The sequence below is a fragment of the Spermophilus citellus genome (genome assembly GCF_964194105.1).
Source record: "Spermophilus citellus genome assembly, chromosome: 18".
NCBI classification, from domain to species: domain Eukaryota; kingdom Metazoa; phylum Chordata; class Mammalia; order Rodentia; family Sciuridae; genus Spermophilus; species Spermophilus citellus.
In genome coordinates this window covers 19,644,354-19,669,547 of record NC_138200.1, presented here as the reverse complement: position 1 = coordinate 19,669,547, position 25,194 = coordinate 19,644,354, and the positions used below count along the sequence as shown (strand labels likewise).

The 25,194-nt window shown below is 41.4% G+C and overlaps 2 protein-coding genes across 5 annotated transcripts in view; both read left to right on the top strand.

Moving 5' to 3' along the window:
* Window positions 1-5,344, top strand: part of GPATCH1 (G-patch domain containing 1) — a 44,711-nt gene extending 39,367 nt beyond the window's left edge. Inside the window, exons 20-22 of one of the 4 annotated variants that reach the window (XR_014019542.1) lie at window positions 3,713-4,088; window positions 4,906-4,971; window positions 5,242-5,338. Coding sequence is in view for 1 of the 4 variants with exons in the window: in XM_081273093.1 (XP_081129219.1) it covers window positions 3,713-3,743 (31 nt within the window). In the remaining 3 variants the exon portion in view is untranslated. Of the gene's footprint in view, window positions 1-3,712 lie in introns of all 4 variants that reach the window. The other 3 variants (XR_014019541.1, XR_014019543.1, XM_081273093.1) reach the window with 3 other exon arrangements.
* A 43-nt stretch (window positions 5,345-5,387) lies between these two features.
* The window catches only part of WDR88 (WD repeat domain 88), a 38,989-nt gene continuing 19,182 nt past the window's right edge, over window positions 5,388-25,194 (top strand). Inside the window, exons 1-6 of the mRNA XM_081273095.1 lie at window positions 5,388-5,632; window positions 9,250-9,360; window positions 14,833-14,921; window positions 16,115-16,178; window positions 18,842-18,980; window positions 20,742-20,871. Of these exons, the coding sequence (XP_081129221.1) occupies window positions 5,438-5,632; window positions 9,250-9,360; window positions 14,833-14,921; window positions 16,115-16,178; window positions 18,842-18,980; window positions 20,742-20,871 (728 nt within the window). The 5' untranslated portion in view covers window positions 5,388-5,437. The remainder of the gene's footprint in view (window positions 5,633-9,249; window positions 9,361-14,832; window positions 14,922-16,114; window positions 16,179-18,841; window positions 18,981-20,741; window positions 20,872-25,194) is intronic.

Here is a 25,194-nt window from a genome sequence, read left to right as displayed (position 1 = left end):
AGTAATATGTGAATATATTATTAATATGCAAATTCAGACCTTACAGATAAAACTTAAGGGGGTCCTTGACCAATTCCCCAAACCTCTCCTTCTCTATAGTAACCTCTATCCTTAGTTTCACATGAACCTTCAAGACATTTCTGTGCAACCGTACAACATACACACTCACACATTTTTTTGTGTGTGTTGTCACACTCACATTTAAAAAAATATTTTTAATTGTAGATGGACACAATACTTTATTTTATTTATATTTATATATATATATATATATATATATATATATATATATATATATATATATATATATATATATATATATATAGTGCTGTGGATCAAACCCAGTGCCTCATACACGCTAGGCAAGCACTCTACCACGGAGCTACAGCCCCAGCCCATATTCACACATTTTTTGTGCACATTTAAAAAAAAAATATTTATTTTTTAGTTGTAGTTGGACACAATACCTTTGTTTATTTACTTTTATATGGTGCTGAGGATCGAACCCAGGACCTCACATGTGCTAGGTGAGTGCTCTACTGCTGAGCTGCAGCTTCAGCCCTGTGCACATTTTTAATATAAATATAATTTTATATTTATAACACAGGTTTGTGTAGGGTATGAATCTTTATAATGAATAAATATTGCCAAAGTACTTTCCAAAATGGCTATGTTCATTTAAATAAAGTACTTGATTACTACTTTGATTACAAAAATTACCAGTGTTACAAAAATGTTTGCCAGTATGATGGGTGAAAAATGATCTCTCATTTTAATTTGCATTTCCTCATTTATCAAGGTTGAGCATGTTTTCATGTTTCTCAGCTTTTGCTGTTTTTTTTTTTTTTTGTAAATAGCTTGTTCATGTCCTTTGTTCATCATTTGTTTTCTGTTGGATTGTTTCATTGCCAGTACAGTTTCACTGATTTTTAGAAAATAAAAAATATTTTTGTATATTAAGTCTTTGTATTTTAGTGTATTACATGTTACTTTTTAACTTTGTTGTACAGAAGTTTTACTTTTGGGACTACTTGGTTTTTACCAGTTTTTGTTGTTTTACAACATCATCTTTTTAAAAAGACCTTCCTTAACTCAAGGTGTGTATATTAAATATAATTTGCACATACACTAGCTGGGTACATTGATACATGCCTGTAATCCAAGTGACTCAGGAGGCTGAGGCAGATGGATTGCAAGTTCAAGAATAGCATCAGCAACTTAGTGAGATCCTGTCTCAAAATGAATAAAAAGGACTGAGGATGTATCTCAGGGGTAAGAAGCTTTCTTTCTCCAGTACCAGAAAAAAGAAAAAAAAAAGTTTATACCCACACATGTAACCCCACTGCCATATACACACTACCCTAATGCTTTTTTCTTTTTTTTAAAGTAGTGCTGGGGATTGAATTCAGGGCCTTGCTTATGCCAGGCAAGTGCCCTACCACTGAGCTACTTCCTCAACCCTACTTGAAAGCTTTTGTAGTTTTGTTTTTGATCTATTTGAATTTTTGTATGTGTGTGTGTGTGTGTGTGTGTGTGTGTGAACAGAACAAGATAGGCATACTACCTATTTTTTTCCAAAATGAATACACAGTCATAGCAGAGTTACCTAACTTCAGCTGAAAACAATCCCCAAGTCCCAGTGACTTACCATAGTGAAGCATGAAGGCAATTGAGGAAGCTGCTCCAGATTCTAGCTTGTTCCTTCTTCAGCCCATGTAGTCTTCAGAGGAGGGGGACAGGTTGGAGGAAGGCACTGAAATTGTTATGATCCTGCCTCAAAGTCTCCATTTTACTTCCATCTGTAGCCCATGGCCAGAATAGCTGCCTGGCCCGCCTGGCCACTCCAGCACTGGGAAGCACAGCCCAGCGATGGGCCCTGGATAAAGTGGGGAATAGCCGGGTGAACCCCGATCACCTCAGCCCTACCCAAAATTGTATCTCATTAAGATCAGTGATCCTTTTGTAAATCCCTGTGCCCATGGGATTTTCTGCTTAGATTTCTTAATTGTTTTGTATTTATGCCTTTTTAAATAACTATGATCTTATAGTATTGCTGTCTGGAAAGGCAGGTTCCACCTTTTTGTTCTGTGTGTGTGTGTGTGTGTGTGTGTGTGTGTGTGTTGCTAAAGATTGAACTCAGGGCCTTGTACACATTGAGCAAGTGCTCTACCACTGAACTATATCCCCAGGTCTTTTTTTTTTTTTTTTTTCATTTCTTTCTTTTTTTGGGGGGGGTGGTTTACAGGGGATTGAACTCAGGGGCACTCAGTCACTGAAGGCACTGAAATTGTTATGATCCTGCCACATCCTCAACCCTGTTTTGTATTTTATTTAGAGACAGGGTCTCACTGAGTTGCTTAGCACCTTGCTTTGCTGAACCTGACTTTGAACTCATGATCCTCTTACCTCAGCCTCCCAAGCTACTGGGATAACAGGTGTGTGCCACTATGCCTGGCCTCATTTATTTCTTTTGGAAGGACAATACATTATCATGGTTCAAAAATACAAAGGATGTGAACATTTAAATTGAATCCAAAGCCTTCTGAAGTAGCTGTGCCAATTCATGTTTCCCTTTCCTCCTTTATGTGAGTACTGACAGGGAAGAAGGTACCAGGAAGCACATCTGGGTATCAGTTCATTCATCTTCACCCTACTCTGTGTCACCCCATCTCTTAGATGGGGAAAGCCAAGCATGGAGGATTATGTGCCCACATAATCTCACCCATAACTGATATCACTGTTGATCACTGTTGGTCATCTGGCACATCATTCCTACAGAACTTTACCTGCATATAGAAGGGGCACAGATGGAAGCCCTTCAGTGCCCATTAGGAGCATGTGGTAGACTGGGCCAGAAAACATAGGCAAGTAGCTATGTGCTGAGTAACATCTACAACTTTTGCTATATTGAGACCAAAACCTGAAGAACAATGTCTATGTGTTAAGTACTATTGATGTTAAAAAGTCATCTTCAGGTCTTTGGATTTTTCTAAATGTACATATGTTAACTTTCTATCACTATAACATATACTTGAGATAATCAGCTTATAAAGAGAAAAGATTTATTTTAGCTCCTTTCCTTTTATCCTTCCTTCTTTTAGCACTGGGGATTCTCTACCCTGAACTTCACCTCCTTCTTTTTTAATTTTTATTTCAAGACAGGGTCTCAGTAAGTTGTGGAGGCTGGTTTCAAACTTGTGATCCTCCTGCCTTAGCCTCCTGAGTTGCTGGGTTTACAGGCATGCATCACTGTACTTAGCTGACATTTGATTTTCTACATAGAGCAGGGGCCTAGAACCAGTATGACTCAGCCCTACTCTAAGTAGAGTTGCCATAAACATTTTTATGTATATGAAATTGAGATTTAAGACTGAAGATTTTGGAGCTTTTGCCCCTGAAGCAAACATACTTTAGTTCCTTCTCTAAAGGCCATACAATGGCTGAAGTGGTAAGTGAAACCAGGATTAGAGATTGCTCTTAGAAATAGGTCCTAATGTGAGATGTGAGTTAGTGAGTCTCTGTACATTTGGGGGGTAACAGAAGAAGTAGTTTAAGATAAGAATAAGCTATGCTTCATTATAATGGTCAACCTGTGCTTTCTATGTGGAGACATTCCACTGTGAGGTGTGGAATTCTCAGCCCTCACAGAGCTGTTTCATTTTTTCAGTTTATTTCTAACTTACCTTCTCTCTCTTTTCTGTTTTCTTTTCAGACTGAAATGTCTCCCATTAAGAAGGCAGTAATTGAATTCTGCCCTGGCCTGTCCCAGTATCAGATCTCCTCCATGAAGGAAACTCATTGACTGTTCAGTTAATGTATTGTACAGATTGTATTTATATGTAAATTCCTGCTGTAAAATAATTTTTAAAACCTTGACATTGCAAAGTCTGCCTTGAAAGGTTGTAGAAATTGATTTCTATTTTTAACTTTAGTTAGTGTCAGAGGGAAAAATTCAGACTGAACAGTTTAATTAAAGTGGCATTTTTCTATTTTCTTCTTGGGTTTTTAATTTCCTGGAATGTTAAAAAAGAAATTAAAAATGAAGACTTTCTCATAGTTTTGTTATGAAGAGAATTGAGCACTGTAAGGTCAGTTTGGACACACTGAAGGATGTGGGTGTGTGGGGGGGTGGTTCTTTGGAAGTGGAGCGGAACAGAGCCAGGGTCCTGGCTGGGGCCCTTATCTTCTCAGAGTTGGTGTCACTAAAGTGTTCAAGATAGGCAAGGAGTCAGAGTGGGAGGATGTGCACCCACACAGCCTGAGTCATGCCTGCTCCAGGTCCTTGCCCTGGTAGCCCTTGGGTCCCTGCTCTGAGGCCAGCTCATATGTACCCACGAGAAACCTTTTCAGAAAGCAAAGTGCAGCTCAGTGGTTCAGTGCTTGCCTAACATAAAAATATCCCTGGGTTCCAGCCCTAGCATGGTAGGAGCAGGGTGGAGAAAAAGCCAAATGCAGAGGTTTTTTACATTATGAAATTAACCTCATAAATCAGAACAACCATAAAAGGAGAAGGAAGGGGAAAAATCAGTTCTAGTTTTACCACCCAGAGGTGACAGCGTTCAATATTTTGGACTAATTCCATCCAGTCTTTTTTAGCCATGAGGCAACTGTTACCTGACTACAGGCAGCATTTCCCTCTGACCTTGTGACAGATCTTTCCCTTAAGTCTTATAAACTGTGTGAACCCTCCCCTAACAGCTGCATGCATTCTGTCCAGGGGCCATTCCATAACTCATTGATCATTTCTCTGTCAACTGACAGACATGAAGTGGATGAGCCCAGGAGCTCCTATGCATGCAAAGGACACAGAAATCACTCTGTGACAGGGAGCTAGGAAGACCCAAATGAGGGCACAAAGATTGGTTACTAAATTTGCATGCTCTGTCCCCTTCCTCTTATGCCCAGAGCCTGACTCCATTTTTCTAGGGGTAGCAGTGTTCTGCGGTGAGAGGAACCATTTTCACTCTGCAGGTGAGTAGGCGGCCAGCAGCGTAGCTCGTGGGTCGAACGGCCTCCTGAGGCGCGCGTGTTGCTACCGTTCTGGCCAGGCCTATGGGTGGCCACCAGCGGGTTGGGTCCAGAGATGGCTTCCAGGAGGCCAGGTTCCCCAAAACCCATAAGCAAGGACTGGAAGAGGTCGGTTCCTCCGGGAATGCACTGGCCTCTCAAGATGCCTGGGGCCACTTATGTGGCGAGAGCCAAGCGCCGTTTCAAGCTGTCCATCCCGGATATATACCACAGCCGGCTGCTGGCCTCTCTCGATCCCCTGGCCTTGGACAAGGAGGCTCCGCAGAAGCCTGTGAAACAGGAGATAATGTCAGAGGAAAGGTTCTGGGGCGACCACCAGCCCCTCTCCAAGGTCAGAACCACCCCTGGGATGAGGGGCAGTGACCTGGCCCCCATGGGTAGGGAGGGTGCGCAAGCCAGCAAATGACTTATGGGTGACCCACTTGGTTTCTCCAGCCACTGTCCTCTGCCTGTCAGCAGCATCCCTGGAGAGGAAAAGCTCAGAAACTGCTGCAGCAGGGTCAACTGGTGGAGATGCTGGGTGTCCCTGGGATTCCCGGGCTGCAGCTTACTGGGGAAACCAGGATTCTCGTGCGGAGAGGACTCTCGTCCGCCACTTACCACGGTTTGCTTATGCCCTCTGGTGGCGGATCCCATGAGTTCCCTTATCCCTGTGTTCCCATACCTTCTGAAGGCGGGTATCTTCTAGTCCTCCGCATCTCCACAGTCCTGCTGGTCTCTGTACACCCGGAGTCACCCGCAACCCTGCGTGCCACCCACGCCCTACGCTTCCTCGGACTTAGTGTGAGCATGTCTGCTTTCCTGGAAGCGGAGCCCAAACCCCTCATCTCATTGTTCTATCTTTCTTCACACCAGCCATTACCACGAACAATTCTAAAATGTTTCCATCACTCTCGGAGAAACCCTGTACCAGCTATCAGTCACTCCCTTTTACCACAGCTCATCCTCCCAAGCCGAGGCAACCACCAATCTATTTTTCATCTTTATAGATTCACCTATCTTAGACCTCTCATAGTAAGAGAATCAAGTGACAGGTGGTCTTTTATGAATAAAAGATTATTATTCTTTTATTTTTTAATATTTTTTATTATTATTCTTTTCCTTAACCTAAAGTTTTAGTGGTTCATCCACATTGTAGCATGCATCTGTACTTATTTATTTTTTTTGCCAAATAATATTCCATTGTATGGCTGTTTTAGTCAGCTTTTTCACTGCTGTGACTGAAAGACCCGACCAGTACAACTGTAGAAGAGGAAAAGTTTGAGGGCTCACAGTTGCAAAGGTCTCAGTCTATAGACAGCCAAGGTCCATTCCCCCAGGTTCAAGGAGAGGCTGAATATCATGGTGGAAGAATATGGCAGAGGGAAGCAGCTCACATGGTGATCAGAAAGCAGAGAGAGACTCCACTCTCCAGATACAAAATATATAACCCATAACCACAGGCTGAATGAACCACTTCCTCCAGCCACACCCCACCTGTCTTCAGTTACCACTCAGTTAATCCCACCAGGGATTAATTCACTGTCATAGTTAAGTCTGTGACTCAATCATTTCTCCTCCAAAGCTTCTTGCATTGTCTCACAAGTGAGCTTCTGGGGAACACCTCACATCCAAACTATAATATTGGCTGTGAAATTTTATTTATTCATTCATCACTTGCTGGATATCTGGGTTGTTCCCACTTAATGCATTAATAATGCTGCCATGAACATTTTTGGCACACATTTTTTCTGTGGATATTTTCATTTCTATGGGGTCTGCACCTAGGTGTGAAATTGCTAGGTCATACTTTAATTCACAAATTTCACTTTCTGAAAAACTGCAAAGTTATTTTCCAAAATAGCTGTACCACTTTGTGTTCCTGCCAGCAATGTGAGTTTCCATTTCTCCATATCCCTGGCCAACAGCTACACTATGGCTTTCATTTTCATTTCCTAATGGCTAATGATGTTGAGAGTCTCTTCATATACTATCAACTATTGGCATGTCTTTGGAGAAATGTCTGTTCAGATCTTTTGCTATTTTTTTTTTCTTCTGTTCTGGGCATTGAACCCAGAGTATCATTTATGCTAGGAAAATCTTGTATCACTGAGTTACATCCCTGGCTCTTTTGCCTACTTTTTATTTGTGGTGTTTGTCTTTTTATTGATGAGTTGTAAGAGTTCTTAATATATTCCAGGGCTGTGGGTATAGCTCAGTTGGTAGAGTGCTTGCCTTGCATGTATAAGGCCCTGAGTTCAATCCCCAGCACCACACACACACAAAAATAATAATAAATATTTATTTTTTTCCAGATACAAGTCCCCTATCATATATATTATTAAAAATTATTCCCAATTATGGTAGCACATTCCTGTAATCCCAGCAATTTAGGAGACTGGGGCAGAAAGATCGAAAATTCACAGCCAAACAGAACAACTAAGTGACATCTTGTCTCAAGATAAAAAATAAAAGAGCTGGGGATACAACTCAATGGGAGAGTGCCTCTGGATTCAATCCCTAGTACCAAGAAATAAAACTAAAAAATTCCCATTATGTGATTTTTTTCACTTTTTTGATGGTATGCTTTTTAAAAAACTAATTCTTTATTGATAAATATTTACATTAGAATTAGAAATGTCAGTGGAAAAGTAGAATTTAGAATCATTTTGGAGAATATTGTCATATTAAATATATTGTACAAAGATTTGATCATTAAAAATACAGAATGCTTCATGAATTTGCATGTCATCCTTGTGCAGGTACCATGCTAACTTCTATATTGTTCCAATTTTATTAGTGAAATTTATTTATTAGTGAAATATTACTGAAGTGAAAGTTCTCTTTGAAATTGTGCTTCAAAGCACATTTTTTTTTCATTTTGCTAATGTCCACCCTGTTATTTTTGTTGTTATTGCTTGTGTTTTGGTGTCGTATCTAAGACGCTATGCCTAATGCAAAAATTATTTACACTTGTTTTCTTGTAAGAGTCATAGTTTTAACTCTTACATTTGAGTCTTTGATTCACTTTGAGATTGTTTTAATAGATGGTGTGAGGTAAAGGTCCAACCCTGTTCTCTTGCCATTTGTCTCAGCAAAAACTGCTAAAAAAGGGCTGGGGATGTGGCTCAAGCAGTAGCGCGCTCACCTGGCATGCGTGCGGCCCGGGTTCGATCCTCAGCACCATATACCAACAAAGATGTTGTGTCCGCCGAGAACTAAAAAATAAATATTAAAAATTCTCTCTCTCTCTCCCTCTCTTTCTCTCTCTCTCCTCTCTCACTCTCTCTTTAAAAAAAAAAAAAACTGCTAAAAAAGGCTATTGTCTCTTTTTAATTGTCTTGACACCCTTATAAAAATTAAATGTTTCTTTCTGGATTCTCAGTTATATTTCATTTATTTATAGTTCTATATTTATGCCATTATTATGCTGTCTTGGTCAGTTGCTTGGTAGTAAGTTTTGAAATTAGAAAATGTGAGTCCTCTAGTCCTCTACATTTATTTATTTATTTATTTATTTTTGTGGTGCTGGGCATTGAACCCAGGGCCTTGTGCATGCAAGGTAAGTACTCTACCAACTGAGCTATATCCCCAGCCCCTCTTTACCTTTATTCTTAAGATTGTCTTGGTTATTTGGGTTCTCCTGAATTTCTATAAAAGTTTTAGAATCAGCTTAGCAATTTCTACAAATAAGTCAGCTTAGAATTTGGATGGTGTTGAATCATTTTGGAGAATATTGTCATATTAAAAACATCACATCTGCCCATCTATGAACATGGTATGTCTTTCCATTTATTTTGATCGTCTTTAAATTCTCTCAAAAATATCTTTTTTTCAGAGTGTAGGTTTTATATTTTCTTTGTTCAGTCAATTCTTAAATATTCTTTTTGATGATTTTACAAATGTTTTTTGTTTGGAATGCTTTATTTTTTTAATATTGCTCATGTATTGTAGTTAGAAATATAATTGTTTTTTATATATTGACCTTGTATCCTGTAAAATTTTTTTTTATGGTACTAGGGATTGAACCCAGGGGTGCTTTATCACTGAGCCACATCCTCAGCTGTTTTTATTTTTTGAGACAAGTTCTCACTAACGTGCTTAGGGCCTTGTTGCTGAGGCTGGCTTTAAACTTGCGATCATTCTGCCTCAGCCTCCTGAGCCACGGTAATTACAGGCATGTACCACTGAACTCAGCTCCTACAACATTCTTAAACTTATGTGGTCTATCCTTTGTTTCAGATCCCATTTAAAATTCTGAGCGGGCATGACCATGTTGTGAGTTCCTGCCACTTCTGCGTGAACGACACCAAGCTCCTCAGTGGCTCCTATGATCGCACTGTGAAACTGTGGGTAGGTGGCTCTGTGTTAGGTTCTCCTGCAACTAAGATTAGGGACCTTTTATGAAAAGTTCTGCAGTACTGTTTCCTGACACTTAACGATCCCAAGATTTGTAAAGGCCTTCTGAACAGAGTTGCAGGAAGGAGGAACCTTGGGGGCTGGGGTTGTGGCTCAGAGGTACAGCGCTTGCCCAGGACACGTGAGGCACTGGGTTTGATTCTCAGCACCACATTAAAATAAAGATATTGTGTTCACTTACAACTAAAAAATAATATTAAAAAAAAGAAGAAGAAAAAGAAGAAGAAGGAGAAGGAACCTGCCTTAGTGTCAAGTAACCAGAAAGAGAAGTCAGTGTAGCTTAGGCCAGTCTATGAATCTGGATGCTCTGAGAGCAGGGGATGAGACCACTAGACTTAGAACTCCTGGCTTTTTTGAGGGTGGTTCTGCTGTGCCTGGGTACTACCTGAGGTTTCTGAGCTGTCATTTCTCTGAGTCTCCTCTTTCATCCACAGAGACTGTATGGCCAGGTCTGGTTTGTCATAGAGGACAGAAATATGGTCAGGCCTGGAACCTGTCCATGAGAGGTGGTTGAGAGAGGTAGGTCTGAGTACAGATCAGCACCCCAAAGTGTAGGAGGCAGGGGCACAAGGGATGAGGGTATGATGTTCAGGCAAGGTTGCAGAGAGGTGACCACCTGGAGCCCTTCCAGAACTTTTGTGGACATGCTAGAAGATCTACACAGGTCTTGTTTTGAAGGCATTGCTGTTTAGTGAGGAGTGGGTGAGGAGGAAGCAGGGCTGGAGGATGGCAAAGGCCATCAGGGGCCAAATTAGAGATGGCTGTGTGGCTGGGGCTGTGATCCATGGGGGAGGACAGTCAGTTCTGAGTTTTGTTGTCTTCTGGCTTCAGAAGCAGGAAGGGGAATGGTGGAGAGAATCAAGGCTGGTTCCCTGGTTCTGCTTTGGGAACTGGGTAGCCGAGATCTCCTGACTCTACAGATAACCACAGAGGAACATCTTCTGTCACCTGTGGATACCAAGGCCAGGTTGACCTGATGGGAGGTTTGAGGACTTTACAAGCTGGTTCAGACCCCAATTTAGGACCTACCAGCTCTGTAACCCTAGGTAGGTTACATGACTTCCTGGGCCTTCCTGAGTCTCTCAAATCTCAGGACCAGCTGTGTTTCAGGGCTGCCACAGGCTTGCCTAGCTCACAGACCAGACCCCATCAGACTGCCACTGCCTCCTTTTGTAGCTGCCCTGTAAAAATCCCTGTCCCCAGAGCCCACGATCTCCTTGGGAAAACTGTGACTTTCTCAAGGACCCTTAAACACTTTTCTAATCCTTAGGGTGACCAAAATACACTGGGGACAAGGGAATCTCTGCTCTTGTCATCACCTAGGGTAGGAGGCATAACAACTTTCCAAATATGTGTTTTGCTTTACCATCTACAGATTCTTCCATTTCAGTCACAGTGTTCCTCTCTGTTTTGGCTAAAGGGCTCCTGTCTCCATCAATGCATACTACCTGTTTCCACTCTGATTGTTGTCCCCAAATTAGGGACCATTCATGGTGATATCCTCTGTTCCCCACCATGGCCTACTTGCCCTTGCTCCTTGCCTTTCCCATCCCCCATCCACAGGAAGTGACTTCTACATTTGCTACCTCAAATGTCCTCCTCTTTCTCACAAGCCATCCTTCTTCCTATCTCAGGAAACATGTCCGAGCACCCTACCCTCGCCACTGCACTTGCCTACCCGCTCTTGCTGCCATCTCCAGGCAGGCTGAGCATCCTGAGGCTATTGCCCTCTGCCTTCCTTCCATCCTCCCCTCTAACCCCACCACTGCCAGCTCTCCCTAGGGCTTCCTAACTTGGCTGGCCCCATTGATTGCTCCCTCCCAGGAGCTCTTTCACTTCCCTTTATTTTCTTCCCCCCTGCCCCAGCTGTGGGTCTCCCTGCCTCAACCTCTGCCCTCATCCTGTACCCTCTTTCCCTCTGAAGAGGATAAAGCCATTACTGCACACAACCACCTTCTCTATTCACAGAATCTTGACTCCAGCCAGCACCCGAACATCTAACTTCATCTTTCTTTCTTTCTTTTTTTTTTTTTTTCGATGGTGCTGGGGATTGAAACCAGGGTCTTGTGCATGTGAGGCAAGCACTCTACCAACTGAGCTATATCCCCAGCCTAACTTCATCTTTTAAAAGCTCTTTTTTCTCGAATGTGAGATCATTGTGAATAATTTGGAATGTCCATATGAAGAAACCAGGGAAGAAAGTCATCCTTCATTCCATTTCCAATTTCCTCGAAATATATTGGCACTTTTTTTTTTGAATTTTTAATATTTATTTATTTTATCGGCAGACACAACATCTTTGTTTGTATGTGGTGCTGAGGATCGAACCCGGGCCGCACGCACACCAGGCAAGCACGCTACCGCTTGAGCCACATCCCCAGCCCCGGCACTTTTCTTTATTGTCATTAAAAAAATAAGTTTGGGTAGATTTCTAGAAGTAGGATACATAAGCCATTTGCATAATTATGATATTATTTCTTTATTATTACTGTGTTTTCTTTTAGAGCACAGTAAAATATTTTTTTTTAATATTTATTTATTCTTTTAGTTTTCGGCGGACACAACATCTTTATTTGTATGTGGTGCTGAAGATCGAACCCGGGCTGCACGCATGCCAGGCGAGCGCGCTACCCCTTGAGCCACATCCCCAGCCCAAAAAATATATTTTTAAACATAAAAAAATACGTTTGGTAATTTTTCTCATACAGGCAATATGATTTTATTACAGAAAATGCATAAACACAAAAACTCATGACCCCAGAGTTATCTGCTCTGAAGTTGCTGGAGGGTATTTTCTCTCAACCACATAGAAATACTGAATATATATCCATAATACACTTGAGCTACACATATTATCACATCTCCTTGAATTTTCCTGTTATTATAGCCTCTTCCTCCCCAATCATTCAAAATCTAACTAGTATTCACCCCTTAAATTGAATCCACAGTATTCACTTGGCGTTTGGAATCCAGCTTCCCAATGCCAAGTGAAGAGAGCAGGCTCTTCAGTCCATAACTGCTATTCTTCCTCTTGGCCATGGGGTGTCACTGTTAAGTACTGAACCTGCACAGCCCCATAGTACCCATCCATTCTAGTAATGCTTTTAGTTGATAGGGGGCCCTCTCCATACTCTGTGGGCCTCTCTCAATTCCAGGCCCCACAGTTATCATTTCCTTAGTTCACAGAAAAAAAAAAACATATATATATATATCTCCCCGTAGAGCAACAGGGAGGGAAGTTGGATTCCAGGCTGTCATTACTAGCCCTTTCTTCCTAGACCATTGGACTCTTAAGCCCAAGTTACCAGCTTTGGATGGACCTGTCTTGGTACATTTCACTTTGGAACCTCTGATGTCCTTTCCTTTCACTGGGCTTTGAGTAGGGTCTTCTAGGATCACCTGAAATGACCCGGTTATTTCGGGTCTCCTAGAATAGGAGTTGAGGCCTGGGTCTGTGCAGCAAAGCATTCACATAGCAGGCCTAGGGCTGCTAGCCTTGGCAAGGCTGCCGTTGACTTACATTTAGGAACCTGATAGGTGAACAGTTCCCTACAATCATACAAGGTTTCTCTAAATGGCAAGGCTGGCTCACTTCCCTTGCCTACTTGTACAAGCTGTTTCTCTTCTGGAAGTCTGGAAGTTGGGTGTGTGTTAGGTAGAGAATTCCTATGTGATCAGCCCTCTCCCGGAAGACAACACTTCATACATGTTGTTGCAACTTGTTACTGGAGGAACTAAGCACTTTCTAGCCACTCTACAGAAGTTCTTGGAAACCTGAACTGTCTTCTCTGGACTTCACCCCAAGCCCCTTTCTCTTTGCTGGTATGGCTTTGTGTCTGTCACTGTAATAACTCTCAGCTGTGAATATGACTCTGAAGGAGTTCAGTGAATCATTAAACCTGTCCCCTGAACATGGGGTCCCTTACCAGAAGGCCTTGGAGTCCTGATGCTAAGTGGTCTTTATATATCCAGAGAGTGTTGTCACAGACCTGCCCTTTTCAGACTGAAAAATTCCTACACCCTGGCACCATTATTTTACATAACAAATGCAAGACCTTTCTAGTTAGTCATTTTTTTAAAAAGGAAATATAAAAAGAAAACAAAAAAAGTGAGTCATTGTCTTACCAATAACTTGTGTCAATTGGGCTCCCTGTAACCTCTTACCCTGCTGTTTATCCTAAAAAGCTCTTGGCACATATGATACTAAAAATATTTTGTCTTTGCTACCACAGATACCCTTCTACTCTGGTACCCTGCTTTGCTCTCTTCACATTCTGTCATTACTGACCTTCAGCATAATTGTCAGCAGTTGTCAGTGCTCCCCTATTGGGCAGGCTACATTTCTGTTTGTTAATTTTGAGACAGAGTCTCCTTAAGTTGCCCAGGCTGGCCTTGAATTTGCAAGACCCTCCTGTCTCAGTCTCCTATGTAGTGAGATTGCAGGCATGTACCACCACAGTTTATTTTAACCATTCCCATTTAGATGGACACCTAGACTCTTGCCTTATTTTTGCATCACACATTACCTACAATGCAGGACGAACCTTTTTCTTCTTCTTCTTTTTTTTTTTTTTTGATACCAGGGATTGAACACAGGGGCACTTAGCCATTGAGACACATCCCCAGCCTTTTAAAATATTTTATTTAGAGACAGGGTCTTGCTGAGTTGAACTTATTTTCTCTTTCTTTTTTTTTGGGGGGGGGGTGTCGTGGATTGAACCCAGAGCCTTATGCATGCTAGGCAAGCACTCTACAACTGAGCTATATCCCCAATCATGGATGAACCTTTTTATGCACACTTATTTGACCACAAATATGTTTATTTTGTTAGGAGGGCCCTCTCAGAGTAGAAATGTTGGGTCAAAGGACGTAATGTTTAAAAAGAAAGTTCTTGAAAGATATTGCTAGGGGCTGGGGATGTGGCTCAAGCGGTAGCGCGCTTGCCTGGCATGCGTGCGGCCCTGGTTCGATCCTCAGTACCACATACAAACAAAGATGTTGTGTCTGCCGAAAACTAAAAAATAAACATTAAAAAATTTCTCTCTCTCTCTCTCTCTCTCTCTCTTTAAAAAAAAAAGAAAAAAAGAAAGATATTGTTAGATTCTGCAAAGCCTTTTAGCCAGTAAATAATGAGAATATTACCTGTTTGCAGTTCTGCTTCAAGAGTGGCCAGTGCCCATCTGGTGTGTGTGGAGCAATAGGGGAGTATTAGGGGATGCGGTGCAAGGCAAGGGCATCCTTTCTGCTCAGGATCAGGGAGGTGTTGGAAAGTCCTTTTGATCTTTGGAACAGAGTGAGAGTCATAGAGACCAGTAGGAAAGCTAAAGGCTGCTGTTGACCTCAGTCCATGACTTCAGCAAACATAGCTGTGACCACTCTCTCTCCTCTCTCTCCTGCTGATTTGAGGATGCCATGGATGGATCTGTGATTCGGGATTTTGAGGAAGGGCCCTCAGCTCCTGTTACAGAGTGCAGCATCACAGCTGACAGCAGAAGGTAACCTTTCCTCTTGTTTACCCTGGGCAGGAAAAGTGAGAGGAGGCCGGCAGCCCACTGTACAGACATGACAGTGACAGTGTTTTGTTTTAAAAATTTTTAAAGCAAATACACAACTATGTTCCCTTATTGGGGCTCAGGGTATCTACTCTTTTGTTGTGAGAAATCAAGTGGATGTGACAGCACATTGAAAACTTAAAGCACTTAAAAGAGAACATTTATTGTGGTTAAGCCATTCTGAATTTTCTTCATGGAAACCTAGACTGTCTTCTCTGGATGACACCCCAAGCTCCTTTCTCTTTGCTGGTATGGCTTTGTGATTGTCACTGTAATAACTCTCAGCTGTGAATATGACTCTGAAGGAGTTCAGTGAATCATTAAACCTGTCTGGTCCTGTAGTCACATGGAGACTGTGGCAGCTGCAAGGGGCCTTAGCAATCTAGTTGAGGCTCTTATTTTTCAGGGGAAACTGAGGCCTAGGAAAGCATGAGCTGTCTTCTGGGAAGGGTCAGGGATAGGAAGCAGTGGCTCACAAGAGGAAAGCTTCAGGGATGTGTTTACGTAAATCTATTCACATGGATGTGAGAAATGGGAGGTGGGCCTTTAACAGTCAAGAATACTTGCTTTAAAATGGCTTAGATTTTATCCTGAGTAGCAGCTCTGAAACTGGTATACTAATAAAATAACTAGAATGGGATTTACGTTTCATAGGATTTTATAGAGACAAACTTTGCCACAGAAATGTGGAATATAAGGAGACAAAAGTACATTTGTTTTTAGCTAAATGTACAATAAAATATTTCAAAACAAAGTCAGCTGTCTATGAATGCGTTTTCCTGTAAAAAGACATGAGCAGAGAGGGAAGTGAGTGGTCCTTATGAATTATAAAGATCTTCTTAGAAGGATGTTGTAAATTACAGAACAGAAGAAATGCTACTTTTAAAGCCTTAAACATAAAAGAACGTATCTGGCTGGCTGAAGGAGTACAGAAGATAATTGGTAATATTAGATTGTCTCTGTTTTGAATGGGAACACAATACTCCCCAGTGGGGCTCATGGAGCATCTTTTGAAAGATTCTTGTATTATTTGCAATCTTGGTCCTAAATTATAAAAAGAAGAAAAAGTCCTCATAGAAACCACAGGCCTGATTGTCTCTGTGGTTAAGGCCCAATGTTTGTCATTTTATTTCTAGAATTATTGCAGCATCCTATGACAAAACAGTGAGGACTTGGGACCTTGAAACAGGCCAGCTGCTGGTATGTATATCCTGCCCCCATGGCCCAGGATCTTGACTGGGCCTTGTAGCTTTGGGCTGGACTTTGAATTAGGAGTGATGACAAAAACCCAGTTTTCCAGGAATGGAGAGTTTTCTTGGGGACCAAGATGTAGATGTATACAACACTCTATGGTGGTCATCACTTGCAAAGTTTGGAAGATGTAGATGGTGGAGGGGGTGTAACAGGCAGATCAAGGGCTTCTGTTTGAAAGATGGGAAGGGTTTGGCTACACAGAAAGAGGCTGGGTTGGGGTTGGGCATGGTATTCAGGGTCCCCTGTGGGCTATTTGAATTTGATGAGACAGGAAGTGGGGCTGAGGCCATGGGACACAGGCCATTGTGGCCAAAGAATCATAACTTTGTGCCTTTCCCAATCTGTTCTCTTTCTGTCTTAGAGGGGGCTACTATCTACCCACCAAACAGGCCTGAGATCTACCCTTTCTCACCCTTTCCTGCCCATGCCTGGGCAACCTCAGTCCTGCTCAGGGGCCTACTAGGGAACTTCTCTGTTCCCAGCTCTTCTGTTCTACCTTCAGCAATAACTTATGGCGTCCCCTCTTCTTTTGTCTTCTCTCCACTCCTTAAAAAAACAACTTTTTTTTTTTTTTTTTGTACTAGGGATTGAACCCAGCGGTGTTTTACTACTCAGCTATAGCCCAAGCCTTTTTTTTTCAATATTTATTTTTTAGTTGTAGTTGGACATAGTACTTTATTTCTTTATTTTTATGTGGTGCTGAGGATTGAACCCAGTGCCTCATGCATGCTAGGCGAGCACTCTACCACTGAGCCACAACCCCAGCCCCATAATCCCAAGCCTTTTTAATTTATTTTGAGACAGGGTGTCACTAAGTTGCTGAGGCTGGCCTCAAACTTGCAATCCTCCTGCCTCAGCTTCCTGAGTTGCTGGGATTATAGGCATGTGTGAGTGTGCCCAGCCATGTTCCAGTTTTAGGGTATATAACTAGATTTTGTTGCTAATTTTGTTGTTGTTGTTGTTGTTTTTTTTTTTTTTTTTTTTTTGGTACTGGGGATTGAACCCACTTAACCACTGTGCCACATCCCCAACCTTATTTTTCCCCCCAATATTTTTTTTATTTAGAGACAGGGTCTCACCAAGTTGATTAGGGTCTCACCAAGGTGCTGGGCCTGGCCTCGAACAACTTGTGATCTTCCAGCTTCATCCTGGCCTTGAACTTGCAATCTTCCTGCTTCAGCCTCCCGAGTTGCTGGAATTGCTGGCATGTGCCACTGCACCCAGCAGTCATTGCTAATTTAAAAAAGCCTTTGAGAAATTTATGCCAACTCATACCCTAGGTGCTCAAGAGGAATACACCATCTCCTACTCTCACATACTAGATATCATGATTTAAACAAAATTCTAGTCCATATGATAGCTGAAAAGCAAGACTTGTGCTGATTTTTCTTTACTTTGAATATTTTCCTACATGTTTATTTCTTCTGTTGTAAGTTTCCTATTATTCTTGTCTCTAGCCAGTTTTCCTACTTGAAGTGCTTTTCTCTTTCTTCTTTAAAAGTACTTCTATTTATTTTTGTTGCACAAGTCATCCATGCCTTTTGCCAACGGTGAAGCTCAACTTGTTATCTACTGCTGCTTGATAAATGACTCTGAAACTTAGCAGCTTTGAACAGTAACATTTATAGCTCACAGTTGGAAATCTAGGAGCAGCTTAACTGGGTGGTTCTGGCTCAGGTATTTTGTAAAGTCACAGTAGAGATGTCTCCTGGGGCTACAGTCATTTTAAGGCTCCACTGGGGCCTAAGGGACTCTTTCCAAGATGGCTCACTCACATGGCTGTTGGCAGGAGGCCTCAGTTCATCTCAACGTGGACCCCCAGGGAGACATATGGACATGACAGTTAACTCCCACAGAGTACATGAGCCAAGAAAGAACAAGGAGCAAGCCATGATTTTTTTTCCATTTTTTTTTTTTTTTAATTTTGGGGGATTAAACCCAGGCCTTTGAAAAAGCCAAACATTGCTCTACCACTGAGCTATACCCCAGTCCCTTGATTTTTTTTAAAACCTAATACCACATTGTCCTTTCTGTCACATTTTACTCTTTAGAAGCAACATTCAAGAGGAGGGCTCTTTTATTCTACCTGTTGGAGGGAGGACTGATGAAGAGTTTAAGGAAAATTCTAAAGCCATCACAATAACAATACTATAATTTATGGTGTATAGAGAGATCCTCCTTTCCTATATTGGAGCAGTCCATTCATTGTCCCCTTCTTGCCCTTGGGTGTAGGGTTGGGGAGGGCTGGGTTTTTTTTTTTTTTTTTTGGTCTTGTCTGTGTATAGGGCAGACATTTAGTAAAGTCTTGTTTACTCAACTGAATAGGAAGAAAGTTGCCATTGCTACAACCTTACTGCCATATCTCTAGGTATTCTCTGTGTCCCTCCTGGACACAGATATTATTGATTTAATGAATTAAAGGCAAACTTAAACATTCAGTTCTTTTCTTCTCACTAGCCCATTAGAAGTACTCAGTGACCATATGTGGCCAGTGGCTGCCATGTTGGATGGTTCAAGGACAGAACAGTCCATCTTCACAGAAAGTCCTACCGGGCAGACCTGGGTCAGAGAGAAAGGGAAAACAACTTTTCAGTTGTTCTTCCTTTCAGTGGCAGACCAACCATGATTACTTCATAGTGTCCTGTAAGTTATCTCCTAACGGCAAATATGTGGCCTTAAGCTTGGATGTGGATCGTGGAATCTGCATAATGGATGCGGAAAACACCACCATTTTGGCAAACATTAAAGGTGAGGTTGCACAGCTCCCTGCTCATTCTGTCTGTTATAGGAACAATTGCTTGTCACTTGACGGGTAGTGACCTTCCAGTGGTTTATTTGGCAGAACTATTATGAAAAAAGCCATATAAGTAAAGTGGGATGCCCACTAAGAAAAGCAGTTAAAACCAAGTCTTTAATAAATGCTTTCCCTTCTGTCTCATGCTTGTAGCAAATGAAACATTTTGCTCAACCTCACGTGGACATTGAAAGTCTAACTTTTTATTGAATGGAGGCTTGACTTTCTTAACATTTACACCTGATTTTTACAATTTAAAAATAATCATCAGGGCTGGGGTTGTAGCTCAGTAGTAGAGCTCTTGCCTCACATGCGTGAGGCCCTGGGTTTGGTCCCCAGCACCAAATAAAAATAAACAAATAAAAATAAAGATAATATGTCCATCTACAACTAAAAATAAAAAATTAAAAAAAATCATCACTATGTGTCAATTTCCTGGATGTGACACTGTAATACTGTAATATGGTGATGTAAGGTATAAGTGTGAGGGTAAGTTGGGTGAAGGGCATACAAGGATTTCTCTGTTATTCCTTGTGCCTAGAAAGAGATTTGCAGTTATTTAAAAATAAAAAGTTAAAAAATATATGATCATTGTAAAAACAAATTCAGCGTGTAAAATAAAAGATAAAAGGTGGCTTCACCTGTCTTATCTCTTCCCCAGATTATGATAATTATCTATTATCTATTACTATATAATAACCCATTATTATGATTATATATTATATAACAATAATATAACCTATTATTATTATCACTATTTTCTGTGGTGCTGGGAATGGAACCCAGGGCCATACACATGCTAGACAAGCACTGTACCACTGAACCACACCCTAGCCCACAGTGATCTATTATTAGCAATACATTGCCAAGTAGTTTTCCTGAATATGTGTGTGTTGGGGGGGTATGTGTATCTACTTCCCATAGGTCCTTTATGTTTATTTTTATTTATTTTTATCATCATGTTACCATGATATGTGTGCCACCCCACAGATTGTATTTTTCCCTTCATGAATCACTTCACATTCTATCTTTTTCTTATGCTTCCTTTTTATTAGGTATTGTGGTAGTGGGGATTGAACGCAGTGTGTTTTTCCACTGAGCTATATCCCAGTCATTTTTATTTTTTATTTTGAGGCAGGGTCTCACTAAGTTGTTGAGGTTAACCTTGAACTTGTGGTTCTCCTGCCTCAGCCTCCACAGCTGCTGGATTCACAGGCATGCACCATCCTGCCCAGCTTCCTCACACTCCAGGTTCTAACTGGGCACCTCACTTTCCCATGCGTCCCACTCTTCAGGCCTTTGCATGTGTTGTTCCTCTGTCTGGAGCACTCGTCCTTTCCTGCTTCCCTTGATGACTTTTAGGACCCTTTTTGATCCCTGGAGGGGATCAATCCCTTTTGATCTCTTGTGGCCAGGAGCTGTGATGTACCGTGTACTGCTCTCAAGATCCTCAGCATATAGCAGGTAGTTCCTATCAGATTGAGAGCTCTGTGAGGGCAGCAAGAGTAGACCAACTAGTCTCACTGTTCAAAGCCTTGCACATAGTAGACATTCAGGAAAGGTCTGGAAGGCTGAATTGTCCCTTAAGAAAACTGGAAGTGTGTTTCCATAAAGTTGCTGGGTGGGGGGGAGTCTTGTGAGTCCTCTAGACCATATAAAGCATGTAACCCAGTATGTGGACCTCATGGTGACAAGTCACTCTTCCTGTGCCACAGATCATCACAGAAGATCAATCATGGCATGCTGCTTTGACCCTGACAGCCAAAAGTTGGCTTCTGTCTCGTTGGATAGGTCCATCAAGATCTGGGATGTCACATCCAAAGCCACACTGCTTACCATCACAAAGTGAGAAGGGTCAGTGGGAGGCAGGCAGCACCTTGCAGCTGGAAGCGGGGCAGGACACCTCCCTTCATGCCCTCCTGGATTCCACACACAAACCAGTGTCCCTATGGAGGCATCTCCATTGTGGTCATGGGTGCTCCAAGGAGGCTAGAGAGACAGGGCAGGCCACAGAGAAACCACCACCTGTGGCCTGTGCGCTGTGCGGGGCCTCAGCAGTATTTATTTCAATGTAAGCCCACACTGAAAAACCTTGTACAGATCCCCCATAAAAATGTGACTTTTTGCGGGGCATGGTGGTGCATGCCTGTAATCCCAGAGTCTCTAGCGGCTGAGGCAGGAGGATCACCAATTCAAAACTAGCCTCAGCAGTTTAGTAAGGCCCTCAGCAACATAGCAAGACCCTGTCTCAAAAAAGAAAAAGTACTGGTATTATGGCTCAGTAGTTGAGCACCCCTAGGTTCAATCCCTGGTACCAAAACATATAAATAAATAAAAGGGGCTGCGAATGTGGCTCAGTTTTTGAGTGCCCCTGGGTTCAATCCCTAGTAACCAAAAAAATTAAAAAAAGAAAAAGTGACTTTCTTGCATCTCTTGTAAAATAGGAAGATCTGATAATTTAGGGCCTTAAGGGTCTGCTAGATGGGACAAATCCATTGCAGGAGGCCCTGTTACTTCTAGATGGGACAAGTCCTTTGCAGGATCCTGAAGTTAGGATCCCAGAAAATGTATGCACCCATCACTCTGCCTGGGTCAGCTTCCCACGGAGATCTGATGTAGGTTCCCATCCTGTGTAATCTTGAGCCTCAGTTTTCTCACCTGAAAGGAAGCAGAGGTGAGGTCTGAATAAGATAATGCAGGAAAAGATTTTGAGCACTCTGCGGGCCTCACCATGGGCCCTCAGCATGTGCTCTGTTACTTAGAGATCCGCCCAGGGAAGGCTCTCCTCTGCACTGCTCCTTAGAACTGCTCTGTGGTGGCATTGAAGGGGCTGAGGCAGCAGAGGTGACCCAGTTCCAGCTGTGGTCAAGCATCCCAATCTGCTCCATTCTCTTGCCCCAGTGGGCACAGTGGTAGAAAAGGGAAATAAATAAAATATCTACTGGTAGTTTTGAAGTACCTTAAATTTATGATCTCTGGAAATGTAGTCTTTAGCAAAATAGAGAGGCAAGGGGCCTCAGAGACACTCATCAGGGCCTTAGAAGGACCCCATGCATGATCTCCAGCTCTGCTATTGGCATCTTTAAATTCTTAATCATTTCTGAACACAGGACTTTGCATGTTTTTATTTCAAAAATATGTAACTTATTTTTATAAAAATGTGAAACATGAAACAGTATAAAATTAAAAAGGTACAAAAGGATATACAATAGAGTGGAAAATCTCTTACGTCTTACAGCCATTCAGTTTGCCTCCCCAGAAGTCAATGCTTTCCCCTCTTCTTTCTTTCCCAGGTCCCTTCCTCTCATACTATACAATTAGCCCATTTAAAACGAATTCAGTATTTTTGGGAAATTTCAGTAGTTTTGATAATGACATTATCATTAATTATGGTAAAAGACATCTGACATGAAACTTGACATTTTAACCATTTTTAAGTGCACAGTTCATTGGATTAATTACATTCACAATATTGTGTAACTCTCACCACTGTCTGTTTCCAAAACCATTTCATCACCCCAAACAGAAACTCTGCATCCATTAAGCAATAACTTCCCACTCTCACTCCCCCACCAGCCCATGGTAAACTTTATTCTACTTCCTGCCTCTGTGAATTTGCCTATTCTAGATATTTCTCATAAGGGGAATCATCAGATGTTTGTCCTGGCTTATTTCACTTAAAATAATGTCTGCAAGATTCATATGTGTTATAGCATGTATCAGATCTTCATTTCTTTTTATAACTGAATAGTATTTCATCATATGTGTGTATACCATGTTTTGTTTATTCACCTGTCGATAGATACTTGGGTTATTTCTACCTTATAGCTACTGTGAATAAAGTGGCAATGCATGCTGAAATATAAGTACCTATTTGAGTCCCCACTTTCAATTCTTCTGGTTATATATCTGGGAGTGCAAATGCTATGTCATATGGTAATACTATATTTAGCTTTTTGAGGAAATGGGACTTTGCCTTTTAATTTTATACTGGGCACTGAAGATTATATAGCTGGTCCTGCTGAGGATTTTGAAAACTTATAATCTCAAATGATTTTGAGCTTGCAAGGAGTAAACATAAGTACTTTATACTTTTTTCTGCTTAAACTGTCAAACATAATTTGGAAAACTCAAGAGGAGAAGAAAGGTCTACTGCGTTTACCCATATCTTCTTACTGTGTTATCTCTCCCTTCCTGAAGTCCAAGCTCCCTTTTTTTAAATCTCCTTTCTCTGTAGAAAAAGTTTCTTGAGAAATTCTTATAGTGAGTCTGTGAGCAAGCTGTTCTCTTTTTTCTTCTTCATCTGAAGATGTCTCAATGTATCTTTCATTCCTGTAGAATATTTTCTTTGGATTAGAAATCTCAGATAATAGTTCTTTCTATTAAAAAACTGTCATGTCACTTTCTTCTGGCCTCCCTGACTTCTGATGAGAGATCCACTACCAGTCATGTTGTTTAAGATGTCATTTCTCGGGGCTGGGGATGTGGCTCAAGCGGTAGCGCACTCGCCTGGCGTGCGAGCGACCCGGGTTCGATCCTCAGCACCACATACCAACAAAGATGTTGTGTCCGCCGAGAACTAAAAAATAAATATTAAAAAAAAATTCTCTCTCTCCCCTCTCTCACTCTTTCTTAAAAAAAAAAAAAAGATGTCATTTCTCTCTTGTTACTTTCAAGATCACTTTCTTTTCTTCGTTTTTTCTTTCTACTTTTTGTGTAGTGAGGGTTGAACCCACGGGAGCTCTTACCACTGAGCCCCAGCCATTTTTATTTTTATTTATTTATTTTTAAAATATTTATTTATTTGTTTAATTGTAGTTGGACACATATCTATCTATTTATTTATTTATTTTTAAAGAGAGAATTTTAAAAATATATATTTATTTGTTTATTTTAGTTTTCGGTGGACACAACCTTTTTTTTTCATTTTTTTTATTAGTTGCACATGACAATACAATGATCTTGACATATCATACATTTGAATCAAATTGGTATAAATTCTCATTTTTCTGAGTGTACAGGTTGCAGAATCCCATTGGTTATACAGACATGTATATACATACAGCAATACTAGTGTCTATTTTATCCTGCTGCCCTTCCTATCCCCCCTCCCCCTCACTATCCCCCCTCCCCCTCCCCTCCCATCACTTCTCTCTACCCAATCTAATGTGACACATTTCTTTTTTTTTTTACCCTCACATCATCATACATGTATTTTGTATAATGATGAGGGTCTCCTTCCATCTTCCATGCAATTCCCCTTCTCCCTCCCTTTCCCTCCTACCTCTCTTCCCTATCTAGAGGTAATTTTCTTCTCTTGCTCTTCCTTCTTACCCCGTTTTGAGTCACCCACCCTTATATCAAAGAAGACATTCTGCATTTGTTTTTTAGGAATTGGCTAACTTCACTTAGCATAATCTGCTCCAATGCCATCCATTTCCCTGCCAATGCCATGATTATGTTATTTTTTAGTGCTGAGTAATATTCCATTGTGTATAAATGCACATTTTTTTTTTATCCATTCATCTATTGAAGGGCATCTAGGTTGGTTCCACAGTCTAGCTATTGTGAATTGTGCTGCTATGAACATTGATGTAGCTGTGTCCCTGTAGTATGCTCTTTTTAGGTCTTTTGGGTATAGTCTGAGAAGGGGATCTCTGGGTCAAATGGTGGTTCCATTCCCAGCTTTCCAAGGAATCTCCATAATGCTTTCCAAATTGGCTGCGCCAATTTGCAGTCCCACCAGCAATGTACAAGTGTACCTTTTCCCCCACATCCTCGCCAGCACTTGTTATTGTTTGACTTCATAATGGCTGCCATCCTAACTGGAGTGAGATGGTACCTTAGAGTGGTTTTAATTTGCATTTCTCTGATTGCTAGAGATGGTGAGCATTTTTTCGTGTAATTGTTGATTGATTGTATGTCCTCCTCTGAGAAGTGTCTGTTCAGATCCTTGGCCCATTTGTTGATTGGGTTATTTGTTTTTTTGTTCTTTATTTTATTTTTATGTAGTGCTTAGGATTGAACCCAGCACCCTGCGCATGCCAGGCGAGCGTGTTACTGCTTGAGCCACATCCCCAGCCCTTACTTATTTATTTTTATGTGGTGCTAAGGATTGAACCCAGGGCCTCACATATGCTAGGCGAGTGCTCTACTGCTGAGCCACAA